The sequence below is a fragment of the Rhinatrema bivittatum genome, chromosome 11, assembly GCF_901001135.1.
Source record: "Rhinatrema bivittatum chromosome 11, aRhiBiv1.1, whole genome shotgun sequence".
Lineage (NCBI taxonomy): Eukaryota > Metazoa > Chordata > Amphibia > Gymnophiona > Rhinatrematidae > Rhinatrema > Rhinatrema bivittatum.
The window spans coordinates 33,352,558-33,374,573 of NC_042625.1; the positions used below are offsets into that span (position 1 = coordinate 33,352,558).

At 46.9% G+C, this 22,016-nt stretch overlaps 1 protein-coding gene across 16 annotated transcripts in view; it reads right to left on the reverse strand.

Moving 5' to 3' along the window:
* Nucleotides 1-22,016, reverse strand: part of GIT2 (GIT ArfGAP 2) — a 215,391-nt gene that overhangs the window by 86,521 nt on the left and 106,854 nt on the right. For all 16 annotated transcript variants that reach the window (XR_003852033.1, XR_003852034.1, XM_029571954.1 and 13 more), the window contains exons 11-12: nucleotides 14,214-14,311; nucleotides 1,527-1,638 (exon numbers count right to left, since the gene is read on the reverse strand). Coding sequence is in view for 14 of the 16 variants with exons in the window: in XM_029571954.1 (XP_029427814.1) it covers nucleotides 1,527-1,638; nucleotides 14,214-14,311 (210 nt within the window). In the remaining 2 variants the exon portion in view is untranslated. The remainder of the gene's footprint in view (nucleotides 1-1,526; nucleotides 1,639-14,213; nucleotides 14,312-22,016) is intronic.

The window sequence follows — 22,016 nt, forward strand, 5'->3', positions numbered from 1 at the left end:
CAACACAAATATATATATATTTTTTCAGTACCACTGAAAAGCGGAATGATGCTGTGTGCCGCCGCCAGAGGCCAGGCTTATTAGGCCAAACAATGAGAGAGGAAACTTGCTTGTGTGGGTGTGTATGTGTTCGAATGGGTGCCCGAGTGGCAGGTGTGTGTGTGAGGGTGTGTGTGTTCGAATGGGTGCCCAAGTGGCAGGTGTGTGTGTGAGGGTGTGTGTGTTCGAATGGGTGCCCGAGTGGCAGGTGTGTGTGTGAGTGGTAGAAAGGGTGCCTGGGTGCCCGAGTGGCAGCTTTGTGTGTGCGTGCGTGTGTGTGGTAGAAAGGGTGCCTGGGTGCCAGAGTGGCAGCTTTGTGTGTGCGTGCATGTGGTAGAAAGGGTGCCTGGGTGCCAGAGTGGCAGCTTTGTGTGTGCGTGCATGTGGTAGAAAGGGTGCCTGGGTGCCAGAGTGGCAGCTTTGTGTGTGCGTGCATGTGGTAGAAAGGGTGCCTGGGTGCCCGAGTGGCAGCTTTGTGTGTGCGTGCGTGTGTGTGTGTGGTAGAAAGGGTGCCTGGGTGCCCGAGTGGCAGCTTTGTGTGTGCGTGCGTGTGTGTGTGTGGTAGAAAGGGTGCCTGGGTGCCCGAGTGGCAGCTTTGTGTGTGTGCGCATGCGTGTGTGGTAGAAAGGGTGCCTGGGTGTGTGATTGAGAGGGAGACTGGTCAGAGGTGATGTGTTTTTGTGAGAGAGTGAGAGACTGCTCAGGGAGGTGATGTATTTCTGTGTGGGGATCAATAGCAGCTTGGCTTGTTCTGTTTTCCTAATAGGAGGTGTATTAGTGTTTAGGGCCTGGATTAATGTGTGTATTTCTTAGATAGGGCTGTTACTGTTTTAGTGTGTTCCATAATACAGGTGTAACTTTGTGTGGGTTAGTTTGTGTGCATTATTGCAGATCCTGGGACTATGTTAGGTGCTATATTTCTCTTTCCATTTTCCAGGTTCGCACTGCATGCAGAGTAGCTTTTTGGTTTTCCATTCCAGTTTCTGTCTCCATATTTATAATTTGTGGTCTTTCTGTACTTGGTGAAGGTCAGTTCTGGGTGTGTGACTGAGGTATTTTACTAGCATGTAGGCATTTATATCAATCTTATTTGTTGTGTTTTCTCAACAGGACATGCATTAGTGGTAAATTACTGTCTTCATAAGGAGGGGTATTGTGCCTGCCAGTAAAGGAGTTTGTTTTGCTTTTACTGAGATGTTATCAGAACCAGAATATCTTTTTTTGTATGGTGAGTTGTATGTGTAATGCCCTAGTTCTGCTCTGCACCGAGGGGGTTCCTGAGGATGCAAAATGTATGTTTATATTTAGCCCTGTGATGGCATATTCAGTGTGTCATGCATGTGAAAACCATCTGTCAGGTTGACCCGGCCAAAAAAAGGTTGAGAACCACTGCCCTAGAAGATAAACAAGGAGTGTCTATTCAAAATCAATTATCAATGCAAAAGAAAATGAAACCAAGGCATTTAGATAATCAAAATAATATTCACCTTTAGAAACAGTGACAGAATTGCCTTGTTGTCTCCTCTTTGCATCACTCAGGATATCTATAACTAATGTAGCAAATTCATGGGCATTAAACCGAGCAAGTTTCTGTCGTCCCTGAGATATGAATAAAAAACATTAAATACTTTGTCATTTTCAATGAATATCAACACATCAAATAATACAGTGCAGATACTGTCAAATGTTAGCATTTTCTTTAAATTTTTTTAAAAAATGTAACATTTTGGTATATAGCAACAGGCCCTGAAAAGTTTTGAGAAATGATGTCAGATAGGGCAGACAAAAACACAGGGCTACAAATTCAATTCTATTTATTTCATTGTATTGATTGCAATCAAGTACTGTATCCAAATTGTATCAATTCACTACTGCACTCAACTGCCTGCCATTCCCTTTCAATAAATGAAAGCATCATTATACAGAGGAGATAATTTTCAAAGAAGTAACGTGTAAATGTAACATACTATTGTAGCAATTTTCAAAAGGTATTTACCCACGTTAAGTGCACTTAACACAGGTAAAACCTATTGACAATTCAATAGCATATATTGCAGCAACTGTCAATGGACCTTATGTGCATATGTCCCCTGCTAAATACATGTGGATAAAGTTATATGCTTGAAAGTGAACTTTAAAAGCCTGATGCACACATCAGTTAGGGGATGCGCAAATATGTTGGGCCAGTTCGTACTGAGCGGATTTCAAAAGCCACCAGGATATGAACATCCATACCGCTGCATGCACAAATAAAGCAGACTTGCTTAGCTGTAACAGGTCAGTGTCAGTAAGAAACAGTCCACCTCATAAAAACATTACGAGCAAGGTTTCAGATCAGTAAGCCCCGACAATAACAGTAGATCTAGAACCTCCTGGATACAGGAAAAAGTATAGAGATGTAAATAAGAGAAGGCTCTTGGACGAAGACCGCATAGTTTCCTTCTGTGTAACAAGACAACTGAAAACCCAACTGTGGCCTGAGAGCTCCACAGAAGAATTGCAGTCCACTGGCATCTGAAGGACAATATGCATCTGCAGAAATACACCTATGTTTCGCTGATAGTCACAATGGGCAGAAAAACCCAAGCAGCGCTTGAAAGAATAATCAGCAACAAATGGCAAGGTCTGTGACAGACCCTATGTGCCAAAGTACCAGACATAGCATCAAGGGTTTCAGGGGATGAAAGGCAATCCCTGAATGGGATCGTTAGCCCAAACCCCCGAGCAAGGAGTTAAGTTAGGCCTGAAGCTCACCCACATTGCACCCTGTCAAGGGCAGGGCTATCCATCCTGTCTACAGGATAGTTCAGGTAAGGCAGGAAGGCACTTTGACAACTTACAGGTCGATCCAGTCAACGTGTGCTCCGTCGGAGCGCACTGTCACCCTGCTCTGGACGCGTGTTTTCCCTTACCCCTTATTCAGTAATGGGAGGAAAACACGCGGCCCACCCGCGGCACCTAATCGCGCCCCTCAACATGCAAATGCAATGTTGATGGCCCTATTAGGTATTCCCGAGCGATCCAGTAAGTAACATGTGCAGCCAAGCCGCACATTTTACTCTAAGAAATTAGCGCCGCCCAAAGGTCGGCGCTAATTTCTTCCGGCGCCAGGAAGTGCACAGAAAAGCAGTAAAAACTGCTTTTCTGTGCACCCTCTGACTTAATATCATAGCGATATTAAGTCGGAGGTCCCCAAAAGTAAAAAACAGTAAAAAAAAAAAAAAAAAAAAAATTTTGAATTCGCCCGCGGCTGTCGGGCCGAAAACCGGACGCTCAATTTTGCCGGCGTCCGGGTTCCGAGCCCGTGGCTGTCAGCGGGCTCGAGAACCGACGCCGGCAAAATTGAGCGTCGGCTGTCAACCCGCTGACAGCCGCCGCTCCAGGCCAAAAGGAGGCGCTAGGGACGCGCTAAGTGTCCTTAGCGCCTCCTTTTCCTCGTTTGCACCGCGTCGCCTAATTAAATACTGGATCGCTCGCACCGGCGAGGGGCCGGTGCGCGCGCCGGGAGAGCGGGCGTTAGTCCGCTCTCCCACGGACTTTACTGGATCGGGGCTGTTAGTGAAGTGAGAAAGCTAAAGACAGTATGGACGCACCTGGTGGAATAAAAGGAAAAAGTGGTGTATCTTTCCACTTCAGGCATACACTAAGATATACCACTAATGCCCTAGCTTTTCTTCCCCTTCCCTCGACATTCTAACTGGAAGGAACAAACACCAAGGAGGCAGACCGCTGGACGAGGGGTAAGAACAAGTCTCAACCCCAAGCAAATAACTCACTGCCGATTCCAGTAGGAGTCATCCACAGAGCCCTCAGCCTGCTTGGAACAGCTGAAACTGGGGTGAACTCCCCAGGGAAGAAATCCAGAAAACACTCCACCAAAAGACAGGAAGTTCAGGGCGCCACATGTGCAAACCCCCGTTAAACAGGATTCCTTCACTGGCCCGGAAACTCCAAGGGTACCAGGGCAAGGTCAGTATGATCTCAGAACAGACTGCCCACGAACCTGGGCCAAGCATTAATACCCCAGCCACGATCACATATACTTTCCCCCAAGGAAGCATGCGGCCCAGTAAATGGAACAACCGTTGCATGAACCATGATTCTCCCTTTTCGCAGACAGGGTTATCCCTAAATGGGGACGTATAGCTTGCAAGCCACCGCAACCAAACGTAACACCTTTGAGGTGGGGTCCCTCGTCCCCCAACTCCCTCAGCCAAGCATATGGCAATAGACTGAAAGGTATACTTGCCAATTAGATGGACTAGAACTCTCCTCACTGAGGCAAGAATGACTGGTAATAGTGGTCCTCCATGAAAAAAGCCCATTGAGCTCAGCAGGTATCAAAGGTGACTCCTGGATGGGAGAAACCCCTAGTCTTCAACGGATAGCTACCCCAAAGAGGAGATTCCTAGTATGATGGGGAGACCAAATCTGGAATTGCTCCCTCGTGAACTAGACCTGCTGTGCCTTAGGACGACCTAAGGAGAGCTCTAGAAACATAGAAATGATGGCAGAAAAGGACCAAACGGTCCATCTGGTCTGCCCAGCAAGCTTATGGTAGTATCTGCTGCATCATACAAGGTCACCCCCATACTTATCTGTTTCCCAGACCATCAAAGTGCTTTTTGTTGATTGTTGTTTGAGTCCAGTTCCCCATTACCTCTTGCTGTTGAAGCAGAGAACAATGTTGGAGTTGCATCTAAAAGTAACAGGTTTATAGGTTAAGGGTAGTAACTGCCACACCAGCAAGTTACCCTCATGCACACTTTTCTTCATTTCCATCCTCTAGCCTTTAGGGATCCACAGTATTTATCCCATGCCCCTTTGAAATCTTTCACTGTTTTTGTCTTCACCACAAACATCGGAAGGATATTCTAGGCATTCACCACCCTTCTCCATGGAAGAAATATTCCTGATGTTGGTTCTGAGTCGTCCTCCCTGGAGTTTCGTTTTGTGACCCCTAGTTCTACTGATTTCTTTCCAACAGAAAAGATTTGTTGTTGACTGTGTATCATTAAAACCGTTCCGGTATCAAGGTCTGTATCATATCTCCCCTGCACCTCCTCTATTTAGGTTTTTCAATCTCTCCTCTCCTAAGTCATTTGATGGAGACCACCCATCATTTTGGTCGCACTCCTCTGAACTGCCTCCATCCTCTGTCCCTTTGAGATATGGTCTCCAGAACTGAACACAAGTACTCCAGGTGAGGCCTCACCAAGGACCTGTACAAGGGGATTATCACCTCCTTTTTCTTACTGATAATTCCTCTTCTATGCAGCCCAGCATTCTTCTGGCTTTAACTTTCACCTTGTCGCATTGCTTCGCTGTCTTCAGAAACTATCATCCCAAGGTCCTTCTCTTGCTTCATGCACAATAGCCCTTCACCCCCCATCACATTCAGCTCTTTTGGATTACCATACCCCAGAAGCATTACTTTTGCACTTTTTTGGCACTGAATACCAGCTGCCATCTCTCTGGCCACTATTCAAGCTTCCTTAATTTACATCTCATTCTCTTTATTCCTTCTGGCAATGTCCACTCTATTGTAGATCTTAGTATCATCCACAAATATACAAACTTTACCTTCTATCCCTTCCACAATGTCTCACAAAGATACTGAACAGAACTGGTCCCAATACTGACCCTGTGGCACTCCACTTAACACTGTTCTCTCTTCAGAGTAAGTTCCATTTACCATTATACTCTGTCTTCTACCAGTCAACCAGTTTAAAATCCATGCCACCACCTTGGCGCTCACTGCCAAGCTTCTCATATTATTCACAAGCTTTCTATGCGGGACCGTATCAAAAGCTTTGCTGAAATCCAAGAAGATCATATCGAGCTTTTCTTCCTTGATCCAATTCTTTAGTCACCCAATCAAAAAATCTATCAGATTTGTCTGACAGGACCTTATCCTAGTGAATCCGTGCTGCCTCAGGTCCAGCAATCCTCCTGACTGTAGATAATTCACTATCCTTTTCTTCAGCAGTCTCCATTTAATTTTCTCACCACCAAGGTGAGGCTAAACCAGCCAACAGTTTCCAAGCTTCCTCTTCTGCTACCAATCTTGTGGAGCAGGACCACCACTGCTTTTCTCCAATCACTCGGCACCACTCCAGTTTCCAGGGATCTATTGAACAGATCATGCAGTGGACCCACCAGTACATCTTTGAACTCCTTCAGTATCCTGGGATGAACCTCATCCAGCACCATGGCCTTGTCCACTTTCAGTTTTCCTAGCTTTTTCCATACATTCTCTGCCGTAACTGAGTTTTCATCTACTCCTCTATCTATGGGTCTTGTCAATCAACAATGGTCCTTCTACAGGATCTTCTTATGAACACTGAATTGAAGTATTTGTTTAATATTTCCACCATTTCTTCATCGCTCTCCACACAGTGCTCTTTGTCAATTTTCAATTTACTATACTTACTTCGGCACTCCCTTCTTTCTCTGATATATCTGAAAAATGTTTTTTTCCTCCTCTCTTTACCTTCTTTAAGTAATTCTTTCTTCCGCTGACTGTTTGCTTTCCTAACTTTATCTATTGTCTCCCTCATTTTAACAGATATTCTTCCTTGTGTTCCTTTTTTTGAGGATCTTTTATACTTCGAATGCGTACTGTTCTTGCCTTAATTTTTTCAGCTCCTGTGAGGAACTGTGAGCAATTACCAGTCAGGAGGGCAGTTACATCCCCTTCTCCAGGAAACAGAGAACGAGGGAGCACCTCTTGAAGGGGTGGACAACCAGGCATCCAGAGGGGGACCCATAAAGAGTCACCCTCGAAACCCAGTCATATCTCCACTTCCTGAAGAGACAACAGAAAGCAACAGGAATTGGGGCCATCACAATCCCAAAAAAACCTTTAACTCTCCAGGTGAGTTGGAGTTATAGTCACTGATCACAGAGGTTCAGAAGCGACCAAATCTGACAAACTGCAGTCACTCTCAGATGGAGTAGGCCACCATGGTAATCAATGGAGGGACCCCAGCAAAAATGGTCCAATGGACTGCCGCTGCTGTCCCCCGGTCCTGGCCTACAAGGCTCCAGTTCAGCGATAAACCTGCAAGGGACGGAGCCCCAGGAACTTCCCCCACAAAGGGGATTTCTAACACTGGAGGGGCAGAAAGACATACCTCTTCTGAGGAAGAAGACTCCTGACACTACCCTCCTGATATCCACTCCCATAGGTGTTCGACCATGGACGCAGTCTTAGGTCAGTCCTGTGGCTGCGTGCAAACCTGTTGTGCTCGCCACTCGAGTGTAAACACATGCTCCCATATAGTAGAGGGCGACTGGAAGAATAGTGCCCTCCCACTGAAAAAGCATGCTAACTAGTACTCAAAGTGTGCCGCCATCTTACAGATTGCAGCACACCTATGAACCCACTCGCCGTGCTTGTGGGTAGAATCCCACAGCACAGCAAGGACAAAGTACCACTTATTAAGAGTCTTTGGCAGCATGCTGCGAAAAAGGAAATCAAAGAGTGTGTGATGGCACCTTAAGAACATAAGAAATTGCCATGCTGGGTCAGACCAAGGGTCCAACAAGCCCAGTATCCTGTTTCCAACAGAGGCCACAAGAACCTGGCAATTACCCAAACACCAAGAAGATCCCATGCTACTGATGCAATTGATAGCAGTGGCTATTCCCTATGTAAACTTTATTATAGCAGTTAATGGACATCTCCTCCAAGAACTTATACACACCTTTTTTTAACCCAGCTACACTAACTGCACTAACCACATCCTCTGGCAACAAATTCCAGAACGTAATTGTACGTTGAGTTGAAAAAGAATGTTCTCCATTTAGTCTTAATGTGCTACTTGCTAACTTCATGGAAATGCTCCCTAGTCCTTCTATTATCCGAAGTGTAAACAAACCGATTCAAATCTACTTGTTCAAGACCTCTCATGATCTTAAAGACCTCTATCATATCCCCCCCTTAGCCATCTCTTCTCCAAGCTGAACAGACCTAACCTCTTCAGCCTTTCCTCATAGAGGAGCTGTTCCATCCCCTTTATCATTTTGGTTGCCCTTCTCTGAACCTTCTCCATCGCAACTATATCTTTTTTGAGATGCGGTGACCAGAATTGTACACAGTATTCAAGGAGCGGTCTCACCATGGAGCGATAGAGGCATTATAACATTTTCCGTTTTATTAACCATTCCCTTCCTAATAATTCCTAACATTGTTTGCTTTTTTAACAGCTGCAGCACACTGAGCTGACGATATTAAAGTATTATCCACTATGATGCCTAGATCTTTTTCCTGGGTGGTAGGTCCTAATATGGAACCAACATCGTGTAACTACAGCAAGGGTTATTTTTCCCTATATGCAACACCATGCACTTGTCCACATTAAATTTCATCTGCCATTTGGATGCCCAATAATACAGTCTTGCAAGGTCCTCCTGTAATGTATCACAATCCGCTTGTGATTTAACTACTCTGAATAATTTTCTATTGTCCGCAAATTTGATAACCTCGCTTGTCGTATTCCTTTTCAGATCATATATATATATATATATATATATATATATATATATATATATATTGAAAAGCACCGGTCCAACTACAGATCCCTGAGGCACTCCACTGTTACCCTTTTCCACTGAGAAAACTGATCATTTAATCCTACTCTCTGTTTCCTGCCTTTTAACCAGTTTGTAATCCTCGAAAGGACATCGCCTCCTTTCGTGGATTACATGACTTTTTAGTTTTCTTAGAAGTCTCTCATGAGGGATTTTGTCAAACGCCTTCTGAAAATCCAAATACACTACATCTACCAGTTCACCTTTATCTATATATTTATTAACCCCTTCAAAAAAAAATGAAGCAGATGTGTTAGGCAAGACTTCCCTTGGGTAAATCCATGTTGACTATGTTCCATTAAACCATGTCTTTCTATATACTCTACGATTTTGATCTTTAAAATAGTTTCCACTATTTTACCCGGCACTGGTCAGGCTCACTAGTCTATAGTTACCCAGATCACCCCTGGAGCCCTTTTTAAATATTGGGTTACATTGGCCACCCCCCAGTCTTCAGGTATAATGGATGCTTTTAATGATAGGTTACAAATTTTGATAGATCAGAAATTTCATTTTTGAGTTCCTTCAGTAGCCTAGGATGCATACCATCTGATCCAGATGCCAGTTACAGAACAGATGAGAAGGCTGACACCTTGATGCGATGATGGCAGAGCCCTGGCATGGTTGTGTACTACAGACAAGGAGCATGCCATCTGCCAGCAGCGTTGCTTGGTGTAGATGCCCTGCCATACCAGACTGTGCTTACTGCACTCCATCGGCACACTAACTCCCAATGGGGTGGATAGGAACAGTGTGCCGATGGCTCCCTAGTACCAATGGGGCTCTGATTATGGCGTAGTGGAGAGTAGTGTTCTATGGCATTGCCCCCATATCCCCAGTACTTGATAACACTCCGAGGCTGGGCACAGCCCTTGAGATTGTGTTGAGAATTTCTCACTGTCATTTCCGTCATGGAACAGCAGCAGCAGTGAAGTCCTTGATGAAAGACAGTGCCCATAGTGCTCTGTGGTTGTGTCCTGCAGCATCTGACTGCGTCTATTGGTGCCCACGGTGGTGATAGCACCCGTAGAGCCCATAGTGCTCTCACGCTCACTGACAATGGATCGCATCAATGGCACCAAATGATGCTACAGCCAGGGCTTCGATGGCACTTGACTGTTCTTGATCAATTTGATGGTATATAGCACCATCCCTGGCGTCACCAATAGAGACCCGGTGCCCAAAGGCATCAATGGACTGGCGGTATCAAGGATGCCAGGGGCACCTGCAAGCAGAGGCTCTGCAGCCCCCAGCACACCTCATTGGTACCCAAAGGAACAGATGACTGCCAGTGCCATGGACGCCTCCCCTTGTCTCACCTATACGTCCAAGGGCGTTGATGCTGCGAGCTCGATGGCATCCCTTGATTAGGGCTGACAATAGCAATGCTAGTGCTCATTAGCACCAATGATGCATGAAGCCAGGAAGGGCCTCTGATGCCCCCTGATCCCAGTGGCTCAGGGTCCCCGAGATCATCGGCATCCATGGTGCCCGAAAGCCAAGGCCAGTGATGGACACTGCAAAGGAGCCTTGAGAGCATGGGAACACTGTGCCTGGATGCATCGGCGCTTAGGGTGCCTTGAGTAGATAGTGACTCCAGCATTCGAGAGTACCAAGTCTGTCCAAGGCCGAAACCTGTCGCCAGAGGGCTTCAATAGCACTTGAGGGCACTCAGGCCCCGGTGGTTGATGGTCTCAGAGACTAGGGCGCTCAGTGGTGATCCCAGTGCCTTGTTGATGGTGCTTGTTAACGTCTATCATGGCAATGAATGGCATCTCTGGCTAACATGCCCAATGGCCTCCATGGTTGCCCCGTACCTTGATAGCATCGGTGGTATCTAGGCAGCTTTGCTCTCTGATGGCCTCGAGGCCACACACCTTGATGTGATCAATGGCATCAATGGTGTCGAGGACAGCTCCGATGGGATCGAGGGGGACCATGCCACTCGATGGCAGTCCTGGTCGCCAATACAAGAGATCAGTGCCGCTACTCCACCATACTGAGGCCCAAGGTGCTCGATGACTCCGGTGTAGAGTCCACAGATGCCTACGGCACAGAAAACCCTTACGGCATTGAGGGCGGTCACGCACCTCGATGGCATCAAGGGCACCCTGGCACCTTGATTTTTAAATTTTTTTTAATTTAGCATTTTTATATACCGAACATTTGTTTGCACTTCACGTCTGTGTACAATAAAGTGAGGCCTAGGCATTAATCCTTGTCCTGTAAAACATATAAACATACAGTACTGTAGATGTTATTAAATTAAAATTAAAGATTAAAATTAAAATTATATTAATATTAAAAAGCCAATTTTTGTTTTACTAAATAACTAAATTTAAGACAAAAAGAAAAAGAAAAGAAAACATTACAAAATAATAAAGAACTTTTTTTTTTTATACAAAACAAATAATTTGAGATACCTTATTATGCTACTTATCAATTCATAAAAGGGAGAGTCAATAATATAATGCTTAACCTGGTAGGGCATAGGCCTACTCGAACAACCATCAAGGCTGACCATGGTGCTCAATGGTAGTCCTGGTCTCAGATGTGGTCCTGACATCGATGTGTCAGATCGATGTACTGGTCACAGATGTGCGCCGAGCAACCATTACTGGGCATGGCACTAAAGGTGCAGCAGCAAGCTGCTTGCCTAGGCTCCTGCTCACTCTCTCTCACAAGGAGGGGGAGGCTACATTGTCCAGGGCTCCTGCCCATGGAGAATAGTTCCTTTGAATGTGGGGAGGATGAGCTCCCCCCCCGCCCCCACCACAGGAACGGTGTGGTCCTCTATCTCTTCCCTGTCTGAACCTCCATTAATGCTGAATGATCGCTGAAACGACATGGAACTCCTGCCTGGGTAGAACTCAGGTGAAACCCCAGGTTCAGTGGCCTACATGGATCACCCACGGACTGCATTCTGTCAGTCCTGCCAGCACCTGACAAAGGTACAAAAAACAGACAGAGCAAGGAAAGGACACATATCAAACTGCAGGTGCAGTATTTATTTAATAAGGGATAGTATTAGATTGTCAGGCTGCACAGTGACTAAGGCCCGCCATGCGGCTGGCAGACAGTGGAAAGAAGAAAAAAGGAAAAGAAAAAAGAAAATAAAATTACCGTAAGGTAAGGGGAAGAAAAACAGCTGCAGCTCTAGAAAAAAAATTTCTTACAAAAACTGTGAGGAGAGCGCAAATCTGAATACCGTGACAAACACATTCCCACACCATAAGGGTTGCCAACTTTTCCACAGAGGAGGACTGGACCCTTGACCGGAAAAAAGGGGGGGGGGGGCGGGGAAGAGATGGTACCCCCCCCCAATTTGCATAAATTTTAGATTCTGCCAGTGAACTACAGGAAAATTGGTTCTTACCTGCTAATTTTCATTCCTGCCAGCAGATGGAGACAGAGAAAGCTTCACTGACACTGCTTCATAATCCCTGGTGCCACCTGCAGTTCCTCAGAATTTACCTGTACCCAAGCACAACACTTGCAAAACTTGTAAGAACATCCAAAAACAATTTAACAAATTTAGAAAAAAACGTTTCCAACAAGTCTGTATTCCATATCATGAAAAAACTGTAATCTGTATCAAGATATTGCAGCTGAGCAGTCGACTCTCTACCTCCACAGATTGGGCAGGTTCTGGTCTGATCCATGGTACTAGGGGAATGAAAATTAGCATGTAAGATCAATTTTCCTTTCCCTGTACATACCTGGATCAGTCCAGACTCCTGGGATATACCAAAGCTCCCTACTTAGGGTGGGACCTGGAGAGTCCCACTCTCAAACACTGGCTAAGCATGGAAAACAGAGCTGTCCAGCACTGCAGGAGGATCAGCCCACTGAAGAAAAAAAAAAAAAAAAAAAAAAAAAAAAAAAAGAATAGGCACACTGAGAAAACCAGGTGCCCTGAGCCTAAAGCCGCCTCGTGAAGGGGATGGATCTGGACCATCAGATTTACACCTGACGGATCACGGACCACAGACTAAGCATACAAAAGGCTCACCGACTGTCCATTTCAACCAGGCAGGAAAGGATCCACCAGAATCCAAAAACCCTCTGGGAGGAAGGCTAACACTAGAAAACTCTCCAGACTGTAGAACTGCATGTTATGTACCATCCATCTGCTGGAGACAAAGAAATACTGAGGAACTGCAGGTGGCACGAGGGGTTATGAAGCAGTGACCGTGAAGCTCTCTGTCTCCATCTGCTGGAAAAGGAAGCCTCCTCACCCTGCGGGTCATCTGAAACTTCCGGATCCCTTTGGCCGGACCGGGACATGGGGCCTGAGAATCGCCATGTCGTAGAGGCTGCTTGGAGGAGCCCAAACTCTGCTCCCAAGGTTTCCTTTTTGTGGAGCTCCTGGCTAAAAAAGCTTCGTGCATCAGGAGAATAAACTCGGGGGAAAACCCACCCAGGCCCCCCCCACCGGTATGTCAGCGTCGGTGAAGTCAGAAGCTGAGCCATCCTTACCCCTCCGCTCAAACTCCCGTCCCACAGGGGACAACAGGGCAGGGTCATCCAGGGACTCCGACCTTCCCCTAGATCCCGTCCCCGACTGATGCAGATTTCCCAGACTTATGCCCTTTAAGAGAGGACCCCTCCCCCCGAGGCACAAGCTGTGCACAAGGAGAGGGCATTCAACATGGCAGGCCACATGCCTCAGGCCTCCACACGTGGCTTTTCTGCCATTAATTCAGCTGACAAAGGCCTAGAGCCTCCCGACCCGGAAGGCTGCTTTGCCGTGCTGCCCACGTGTGAGAAGACAGCGATGCTCAAAAAATGGTGCTCGCGCCAAAAATAGTTCAGGCCCGCTGAGCAGGCGCACGGGAGGAAGTGGCAGAGTGGAAGAAAGCAATGGCGTTCATGTTAAAAATAAACCGGCACTGCCGAGTCCCCGCTCTTAGCAATTAACACTTCTTTCCAGCACAGGAAACACTGGCACACTTAGCAACAAGCCGCTCGTAGTCCTCCCTTCCCCCCTGCCTGAAGGGCCTGCCGGTGCTGGCACTGCCAAGCAGGAAGATTTCCCCAGCACCGCCGCTGAGTTCTGACAGAGGCAGGGATCCACTACCCTCTGAATGTTTTTTTTTTTTTTAGCTTAATGCAGCAAACAATATAAAAAAGGGTTCCCCAAAGGGATACTTCCCTGAGCTAGCAGCAGGCAGATTTCAGGACCGAAGAGAGAACCAGTCCCCTGGCTATCAGGGTTCCTGGACCGCACTGGCTAGCACTGCAGGGGTAACCAACCCCCCCGTTCGCCCGGCTCCACCTGAGGGATGGCCCGAGAAACAGAACCTGGCACCTCGGGGAGCAAAATCCAACTTCAGACAACTCCGAAAGAGTTGCAGGCATGCACCAGCACCATCTGCTGGAGGCAGAGAAATACTTAGGAGCTGCAGCTGGCACACTTGGTATATAGCAGTGCCTAAAAGTTTTGTTCTCTGCCTCCATCTGTTGGTGGGAGTGCATAACCCACTGGTCTGGTCTGATCTGGGTATGTCCACAAACAGTTTAATTAAGAAAAAGCTCCAGAAATGAAATGCCATCATCACTGAATTATAAACACTTGCCTGGTTCCGTGTTGATGAATATTCTGGATTTACAGGAAGAAAAGGGACAGCTGTGGTCTCTGTTACTAGCATACTGTGGTTTTGCGTAGCAAGCCAAACTGCAGAAACAAGTTAGATCAAATGTTATACATCACATAACAGCACTTTAAATAATGACATGACTACTGTACTAAAGAATAAATAAATACATGACTACTGTACTAGAGAAGAATTATTATAAAGAGCAAATACTGCAGGGAACCATTTGGTAAACAGGATATACCAAAAATGTTGTACTGGTGTTCTGTGTCTACAGCATTGCTTTTCAGAGCAACAAAATATAGTGCCAACTGAAAACAATATTTTGAAAAAGAAAAATGGTATGTTTTAGAATGTATTCTAGCATAAATATAACCAAACACACAGCGTTCAATATTCTAACATTTTCAGTATATCACAAAACTGCTTATTAAAAGAAATGATGTCTTCAGACGTCTGGCTTTAGATCCTCTCCAAAAACTGTTACTTATGGACATTCAGCAAGGTAGTGAGACAAAAACACAAGAGAAAGCAGAGTTGCTTACCTGTAACAGGTGTTCTCACAGGACAGCAGGATGTTAGTCCTCACATATGGGTGACATCATCAGGATGGAGCCAATCACGGAATCCTTTTGTCAAAGTTTCTAGAACTTTGACTGGCACCTACTGGGCATGCCCAGCATGGCACTAACCTGCATCCAGCAGGGGTCTCCCTTCAGTCTTATGTATAGCAAAAAGAGCATGCAAAAAATAAAAACAACAAGTCGCAAGCGTACCCAACTCCGCAGGGTGGCGGGTGGGTTTCGTGACTACTAACATCCTGCTGTCCTGTGAGAACACCTGCTACAGGTAAGCAACTCTGCTTTCTCACAGGACAAGCAGGATGGTAGTCCTCACATATGGGTGAGTACCAAGCTGAGGATGCCCGCGCATGTACCAAAAACACCCAAAGACGTGCAACAGGCACAACAGGGATGATTCTTTGGATAACGGGCAGCCTGAATATCCCAGCGGGTGCAGAAGGAAGTTGGATATTACGCTGAGAATAGATTGCGTAGAACAGACTGGCCAAAGATAGAATCTTGTGTACCAGCTTTGTCTTGCAGTAGTGGGCTGCAAAGGTATGAAGAGAACTCCAGGTTGCAGCTTTACAGATATCAATAAGAGGTACAGAACGAAGGTGTGCAACAGACGTTGCCATTGCTCTAATGGAGTGCACCTTAACACGTCCCTGGAGCGGAAAGTCTTCTTGTTGATAGCAGAAGGAAATACAGTCCGCCAGCCAGGAGGACAGGGTCTGCTTTCCGACCGGGAGTCCCAGCTTAAGCTTAAAGGAAACAAAAAGCTGGGTGGATTTCCTATGGCCTGCAGTGCATTCTAAATAAAAGGCAAGCGCACGTTTGCAGTCCAAGGAATGCAGAGCCCGCTCAGCTGGAAGTGAGTGGGGTTTTGGAAAGAAAGTAGGTAGTACTATGGATTGATTTAAATGAAACTCAGATACCACTTTCGGTAGAAATTTAGGATGAGTGCGAAGGACTACTCGATCATGTAGAAATTTCATGTAAGGGGAATATGTGACCAGTGCCTGTAGCTCACTGATCCAGAAGGAAAAGGACCTTCCAAGTGAAATGCCGCAATTCGCAGGAATGCAGAGGCTCAAACGGAGGTTTCATGAGCTGCGCTAAAACCACATTAAGGTCCCGAGATGGGGCCGGTGGATGGAGAGGAGGCTTCAGGTGAAGCAATCCCTTCATAAAGCGCACCACCAGGGGTTGTGTCGAGATAGAGACATCCCCTGTACTCTTATGGAAGGCAGCCGCCACACTGACATGCACTCTGATGGAAGAGGTTTGTAAATCCGACTCTGAAAGATGCCAGAGGTAGTCTAAAAACTGATTTGTGGGGCAGGTAAAAGGATCTAACTCCTTTGAAGTGCACTACAACAAAAATCTTTTCCATTTAGAATGATAAGACCTTCTAGTAGAAGGCTTTCATGAAGCTACCAGGACCTGGGATACAGATTCCGAAAGAGTGAGTGGTTGTAATATCAACCTATCAACATCCAAGCTGTCAATGACAAGGCCTGAAGGTTGGGGTGGAGCAATTGGCCGTTCCTCTGAGATATCAGGGACGGATCCGAGTCTAGGGGAATCTGCGGACGCACTGAGAGATCCCGAAGGATGGGAAACCATGCCTGATGCAGCCAGTAGGGGGCAATGAGAATCATTAGACCCTTGTCCGTGCGCAGCTTCACGAGAGTCTTGCTGATGAGAGGAAGTGGTGGGTAGGCATAGTGGAGGCCTCCCTTCCAGGACAGGGCGAATGCATCCAGAGGTGGAACTTGGCGACTGCAACGCAGAGAGCAGAAGTTGTCCACCTTGCGATTCTGAAGTGACGCGAAGAGGTAAATGGTCGGGTGCCCCCACTTCTAAAATATTCTGTCCACAACTACAGGGTTGAGGGACCACTCGTGGGGCTGGAATTTCCGACTGAGATTGTCCGCTAGAACATTGTCCACACCTGCCAGGTAGGTCACTGAGAAGCATGGCCTGAGATAGAGCAAAAGCCCAAATCTGTGCTACCTCCTGACATAGGAGGTAGGATCTAGTTCCCCCTTGCTTGTTGATGTACCACATTGCTACCTGGTTGTCCGTTTGGATCAGGATTGTTTTGTTGGACAAACAGTCCCGAAATGCAGAGAGAGCATATCTGATCGCTCAGAGCTCCAGAAAATTTATTTGATGTTGCAACTCCTCTGCCGACCAGGTTCCCTGAGTCTGCAGGCTGTTGACATGTGCTCCCCAACCTAGAGTGGAAGCAGTCGTCAAGATTATTTGAGGTTCTGGAGCTTGAAAGGGTAGACCTTGAAGTAGATGGGACTCCAGGATCCACCATGCCAGTGAGAGACGACGTCGCCTGGTGATGCGGACAGTGTTGGATATTGGATGATGTGCCTGTGACCACTGGGACTTTAATGTCCACTGTGTTACTCGCATGGCTAGACGAGCCATTGGGGTAACATGGACCGAGGACGCCATATGCCCCAGCAAGACTAGTAGATGACAAGCCGTCATGGTTTGACGAGACTGTATATCCCGCACCAACGACGCCAGTGTGTGAGCTTGGTCCCTGGGAAGAAAAGCCCTTGCTTGGATTGTGTTGCGATCTGCTCCGATAAAGGAGAGGAACTGAGACGGAATCAGGTGAGGTTTCTGATAATGGATTAGAAATCCCAATGATAGTAGCCGCCGCACTGTAAGGTGGAGGGAGTGAAGAACTCCTTCCAATGATTGAGCTCCCAGCAACCAGTCATCCAGGTAAGGATAGACATGAGTGCCCAGTCTTAAGTATGCAGCTACTACTGCCAGGCATTTCGTGAAGACACAATGGGCTGACGCAAGGCCGAATGGAAGGACCTTGTACTGGAAATGTTGGTCTCCAACAAGGAAGCGGAGGTATTTTCTGAGAGACGGGGTAATTGCGATGTGCATGTATACGTCTTTTAGGTCTAGAGAGCAAAGCCAATCCCCCTGTTGGAGAAGTGGAAGTAAGGAGCCCAAGGTTACCATCCGAAACTTCTCGCTTCCAAGATGTTTGTTTAGAGCCCGAAGATCTAATATCGGGCGAATACCTCCTGTCTTTTTTGGGATTAAAAAGTATCGGGAGTAGAATCCGATTCAGAGAGGAACCGGTTCTATCGCATTCGCTTGCAGAAGGGAAGTTACTTCTTCCTGCAGATGACAGAGGTCGGATGAGGTCCACCCCAGCCGAGGTGGACTGGCCGACAGGACGGAGAGGAAGTTTAGATGGTAGCCTTGAGCTATGACCAACTGTACCCGCTGGTCTGTGGTGATTTTTAGCCACATGGTGGAGAAGTGGCATAGCCGGCCGCCAACAGGCAGATTTGGCAGAGGGGGATGATCTTCACTCTCGAGTTGGAAGTGAAAATCCCACCGCAGGAGTAGGCTGGGCAGGAGGTAGAGTTTTTTGAGCCCGTGGCTGGCGTGGTGTAGACTTCTGGAATGGCCAGGATGGGCGAGCCCGTGTCGGTGATGGATAATATCTCCGGGCTTTGTACGCTGTTCGTTTAGCTTCTCATCTGAACGGGCGTTTGGAGGGAACCGAAAATTCAGCATGAGCAGCCGAGAGCTGACTGAGTGTTTCATTGTGGTCCTTCAGTTGGGCCACCATCTCCTGGATTTTTTCACCAAATAGGTTATCCCCTGTACATGGGAGGTCAGCTAAACGATCCTGTACCTCCGGGCGGAAATGGAGGACTTCAGCCAAGCCCAACGGCGTGCGCCGAGACCAGCCGCTGATAATCGGGAGGCCATATCTAAGACATCATACGCTGATTTGATCTCATGTTTTCCAGCGTCGAAGCCTTTTTTAATGATTGAGTTCAGCTGTTCTTGAAGTTGCTCTGGGAGGGACTCACCAAAGTCCTGTAGTTGTTTAAACAGGTTTTGGTTGTACTGTGTCATATATAGCTGATATGACAATACGCGAGATGAGCATAGCCCCGTGAAACACCCTGCAGCCTAAAGCATCAAGAAACTTCTGCTCTTTCCCAGGCAGTGCCGAGGAATGGGGTTTTGGACGCTTGGCCCTCTTCTGGGCGGACTCCACCTCCTCCGACCAATGTGCCAATTGTGTCTTTTGGAAGCCCGGGGAAGGCTGGACTAAGTAGACTGCATCCATCTTACAGTTCACTGGAGGAACCGTTCCAGGATGCTCCCAGTTTCGCTGCATCAAATCCTGTAGAACAAAAAAAACAAACAAAAAACAAACAAACAAAACAGAGGTGGGTAAGAGTATGGGGCAGGGGTGTGGCCGCTTGTTGCGGCGGTTGCTACCCCTGATTGAGCTGGATGTTCACTGGGATGCGGATACGGCGCTGCTCTCTGCATTGGTGGAGGGGTGGAAGGGAATTGGGGAAGGAGGGTGCTGGAAGCCAATAGTGACGGGTGGGAGGAAGAAAAAAAAGGGGGGGGATAAAAAAAAATGGATAAACTGCGTAGCTTGCTGGGCAGACTGGATGGGCCGTTTGGTCTTCTTCTGCCGTCATTTCTATGTTTCTATGTTTCTCATGGACTGGGACGGACATGATTTCCTTTGGAGGATCTAGGAACTGAAGTTCTTCCAGCATTTTATGCCTGGAATCCTCCTCCATCTGCAGTGTGAAGGGAATAGTCTCCGCCATCTCCTTGAGAAAGCTAATAAAGGAGAGAGGTCTTCTGGTGGAGACTTGCGCCTTTCCTCTGGAGGTGATGGCTCAGATGGGACCTCAGTTGAGTCCTGGGATTCAGATGAATCGTCTGCCCATTGATCATAAGATTGATCCCCTGCATCCATCGGTGGTCTTACTGGAAAACCTGGAACTCCTCCGGCCAGAGGAGGTCTTGGCATCAAAGGTATTGGTGCCAGCATTAATGGACCTGGCCTTGGCATCGATAAATCGAGGTCCAGTATCTGTACCAGGCGCAATGGCACCAATGGCTTCACCGGTGTCCTCGGTACAGGCACTCCCGAAGGCCCCGGAACGGGCTCTGGCCTCGACGCGTCCTCTTCTCCCGATGAAAGTGGGATGGGCGTCGATGGAGCCATGGGGGATCGGTGATTTTCTCAGTGCCCCCGGCAGGGCACCGATAAGCAAATCAAGCTTATCCAGGAGAGGAAGCAGCATCGGTGCCGGTTCCAGCATGGCACAGATGCTGGCATCGATGGTCTCGGGAGGCTTTGGACAGCCTGGACCACTGCCTCTTGTACCATCCGGTGCAATTCCTCTCAGAGTGCTGGGGGTGGTGAGCTCCAGGTCCAGGGTGAGAGGCATGGCGGGCAATACTGGAGGGTCCATCGGTCCCGGTGGAGTCTCGGTAGCTGCGCCCACCGAAGGTGAGGGATGCCTCGGTGCATCCGACTTTGAGGGAAATTTATGCTCCTCAGCACGGGTCTTCTTCAGTGGCTCGCACAATGACGCCACCGGTGTTGTGGAAGTCGAAGGCATCAGTCTTTGATGTTTGTGTCTGTGCTTCTCCCGGTGCTCCGCTTTACCCGACTCCGGCATCGATGAAGGAGACGCCAAAGATTGAGACATCGATTGGAACTCTTCGGCCTCGGAGTGACGCCAATGCTTCGCCAGGGATGGAGTCGATGGTGCCTGTGGAGATGGACGCTGAAATAAAAGCACCATTTTTTTCCAGCTGTGCCCGACGGCCCTTCGGGGTCATTTGGACACAATTGGTACGTCTCCATGTCATGCGACAGCCCAAGACATAATACACAGACCAGATGAGGGTCCGTGATTGACATAGTCCTCGGACAGTCAGGGTATCGGCGAAAACCCGTCGCCATCATGGGCGTCAAAAAAATTTAGGCAGGTCGCGGACGGTGCCGACAAGGCCCACAGCGGTCCTCGCCGAGAACCGACCAAAGAAACGGGGCAAACTTACCGTACAAATCGGCAATAGACAATGGAGAAGGGAGACCCCTAGGGGGTATAAACTTTTGCAAGTTTTGAAGTAAATTTCCTGAGGAGAAAATTCCTGTCAGGAACTGTGAAGAGTTCCAAAAAACCGCGTGGCTATAGCTGCACGGAAAAAAAAAAAAAAGAGACTGAAGGGAGACCCCTGCTGGATGCAGGGTTAGTGTCATGCAGGGCATGCCCAGTAGGTGCCAGTCAAAGTTCTAGAAACTTTGACAAAAGTATTCCGTGATTGGCTCTATCCTGATGATGTCACCCATATGTGAGGACTACCATCCTGCTTGTCCTGTGAGACTACATGTGCTCTCCAATGTCTTCACTAAAAACAAACTATAATGTTTTGTGGAGACAGAGCTAACTTCTGCAAAGTTCTGTCTATGTTTACTTTTACTTGTTTTAAATGCAATTTAAACAGCTGTATTTATCTTTAGATTTGGTCCAATTACAGAGCTTTTTTTTAAACCACCCAATCTTATTTTAAGCATTTATAGTCATGTGTTTAGCAATACATGCTTAGGTATGATTGCGCCAAAATCCCACAAATGAAAAAAAAAGAAAAACAACTTAGATCACATAATGTTCAGTAGGTGAACTGCAAGATGGATGCTGTATGAACATAGCTCTTACTAACTTTGTATTCTTGTCAGATAATGACAGAGTTTATTAGATAAAGCAAAAAAAGAAAAAAAATTCTATGTAAAGAAATAGTTGAGCTTTCAAAACCATGTAGGTCTCTTTTCAATGTGACTGCAAGGCTAAAGGAAAGACTATTAGTAATGCTCTCACTATGGGAGGTTTCACATGTATCTTTGGAGAAAAAATTCATATGGCAGTTTTGGATCACACAAAACCATCCAAACGATGTTCATGAACGCAAGACTACTAAAGTCCCTTTCTTGGAATTCCTTATGATGGCCTATCAGAACTCTGATTTTTAATGAACAAGGTCTTAAATGCCAACAAATGCAATAACAGAACCTGTTGCTAGAAAGAACGTCTAGAACAGGGGTCAGGAACCTTTTTGGCTGAGAGAGCCATAAACGCCACATATTTTAAAATGTAATTCCATGAGAGCCATACAATATGTTTAAAACTAAATACAAGTAAATGTGTGCATTTTATGTAAGATCACACTTTTAAAGTACAATAAGTCTCTGAAAATATTACACCAGGCCTTAAGACACCAATACATCTCCTATTAGGAAAACGGACCAAGTCAGGCTGCTATAGAGTCCTACACAGAAACTACACGCCAGCAGAAAACCTCACCTGAATCACGTGCTGTCCCTCACCTAACATAG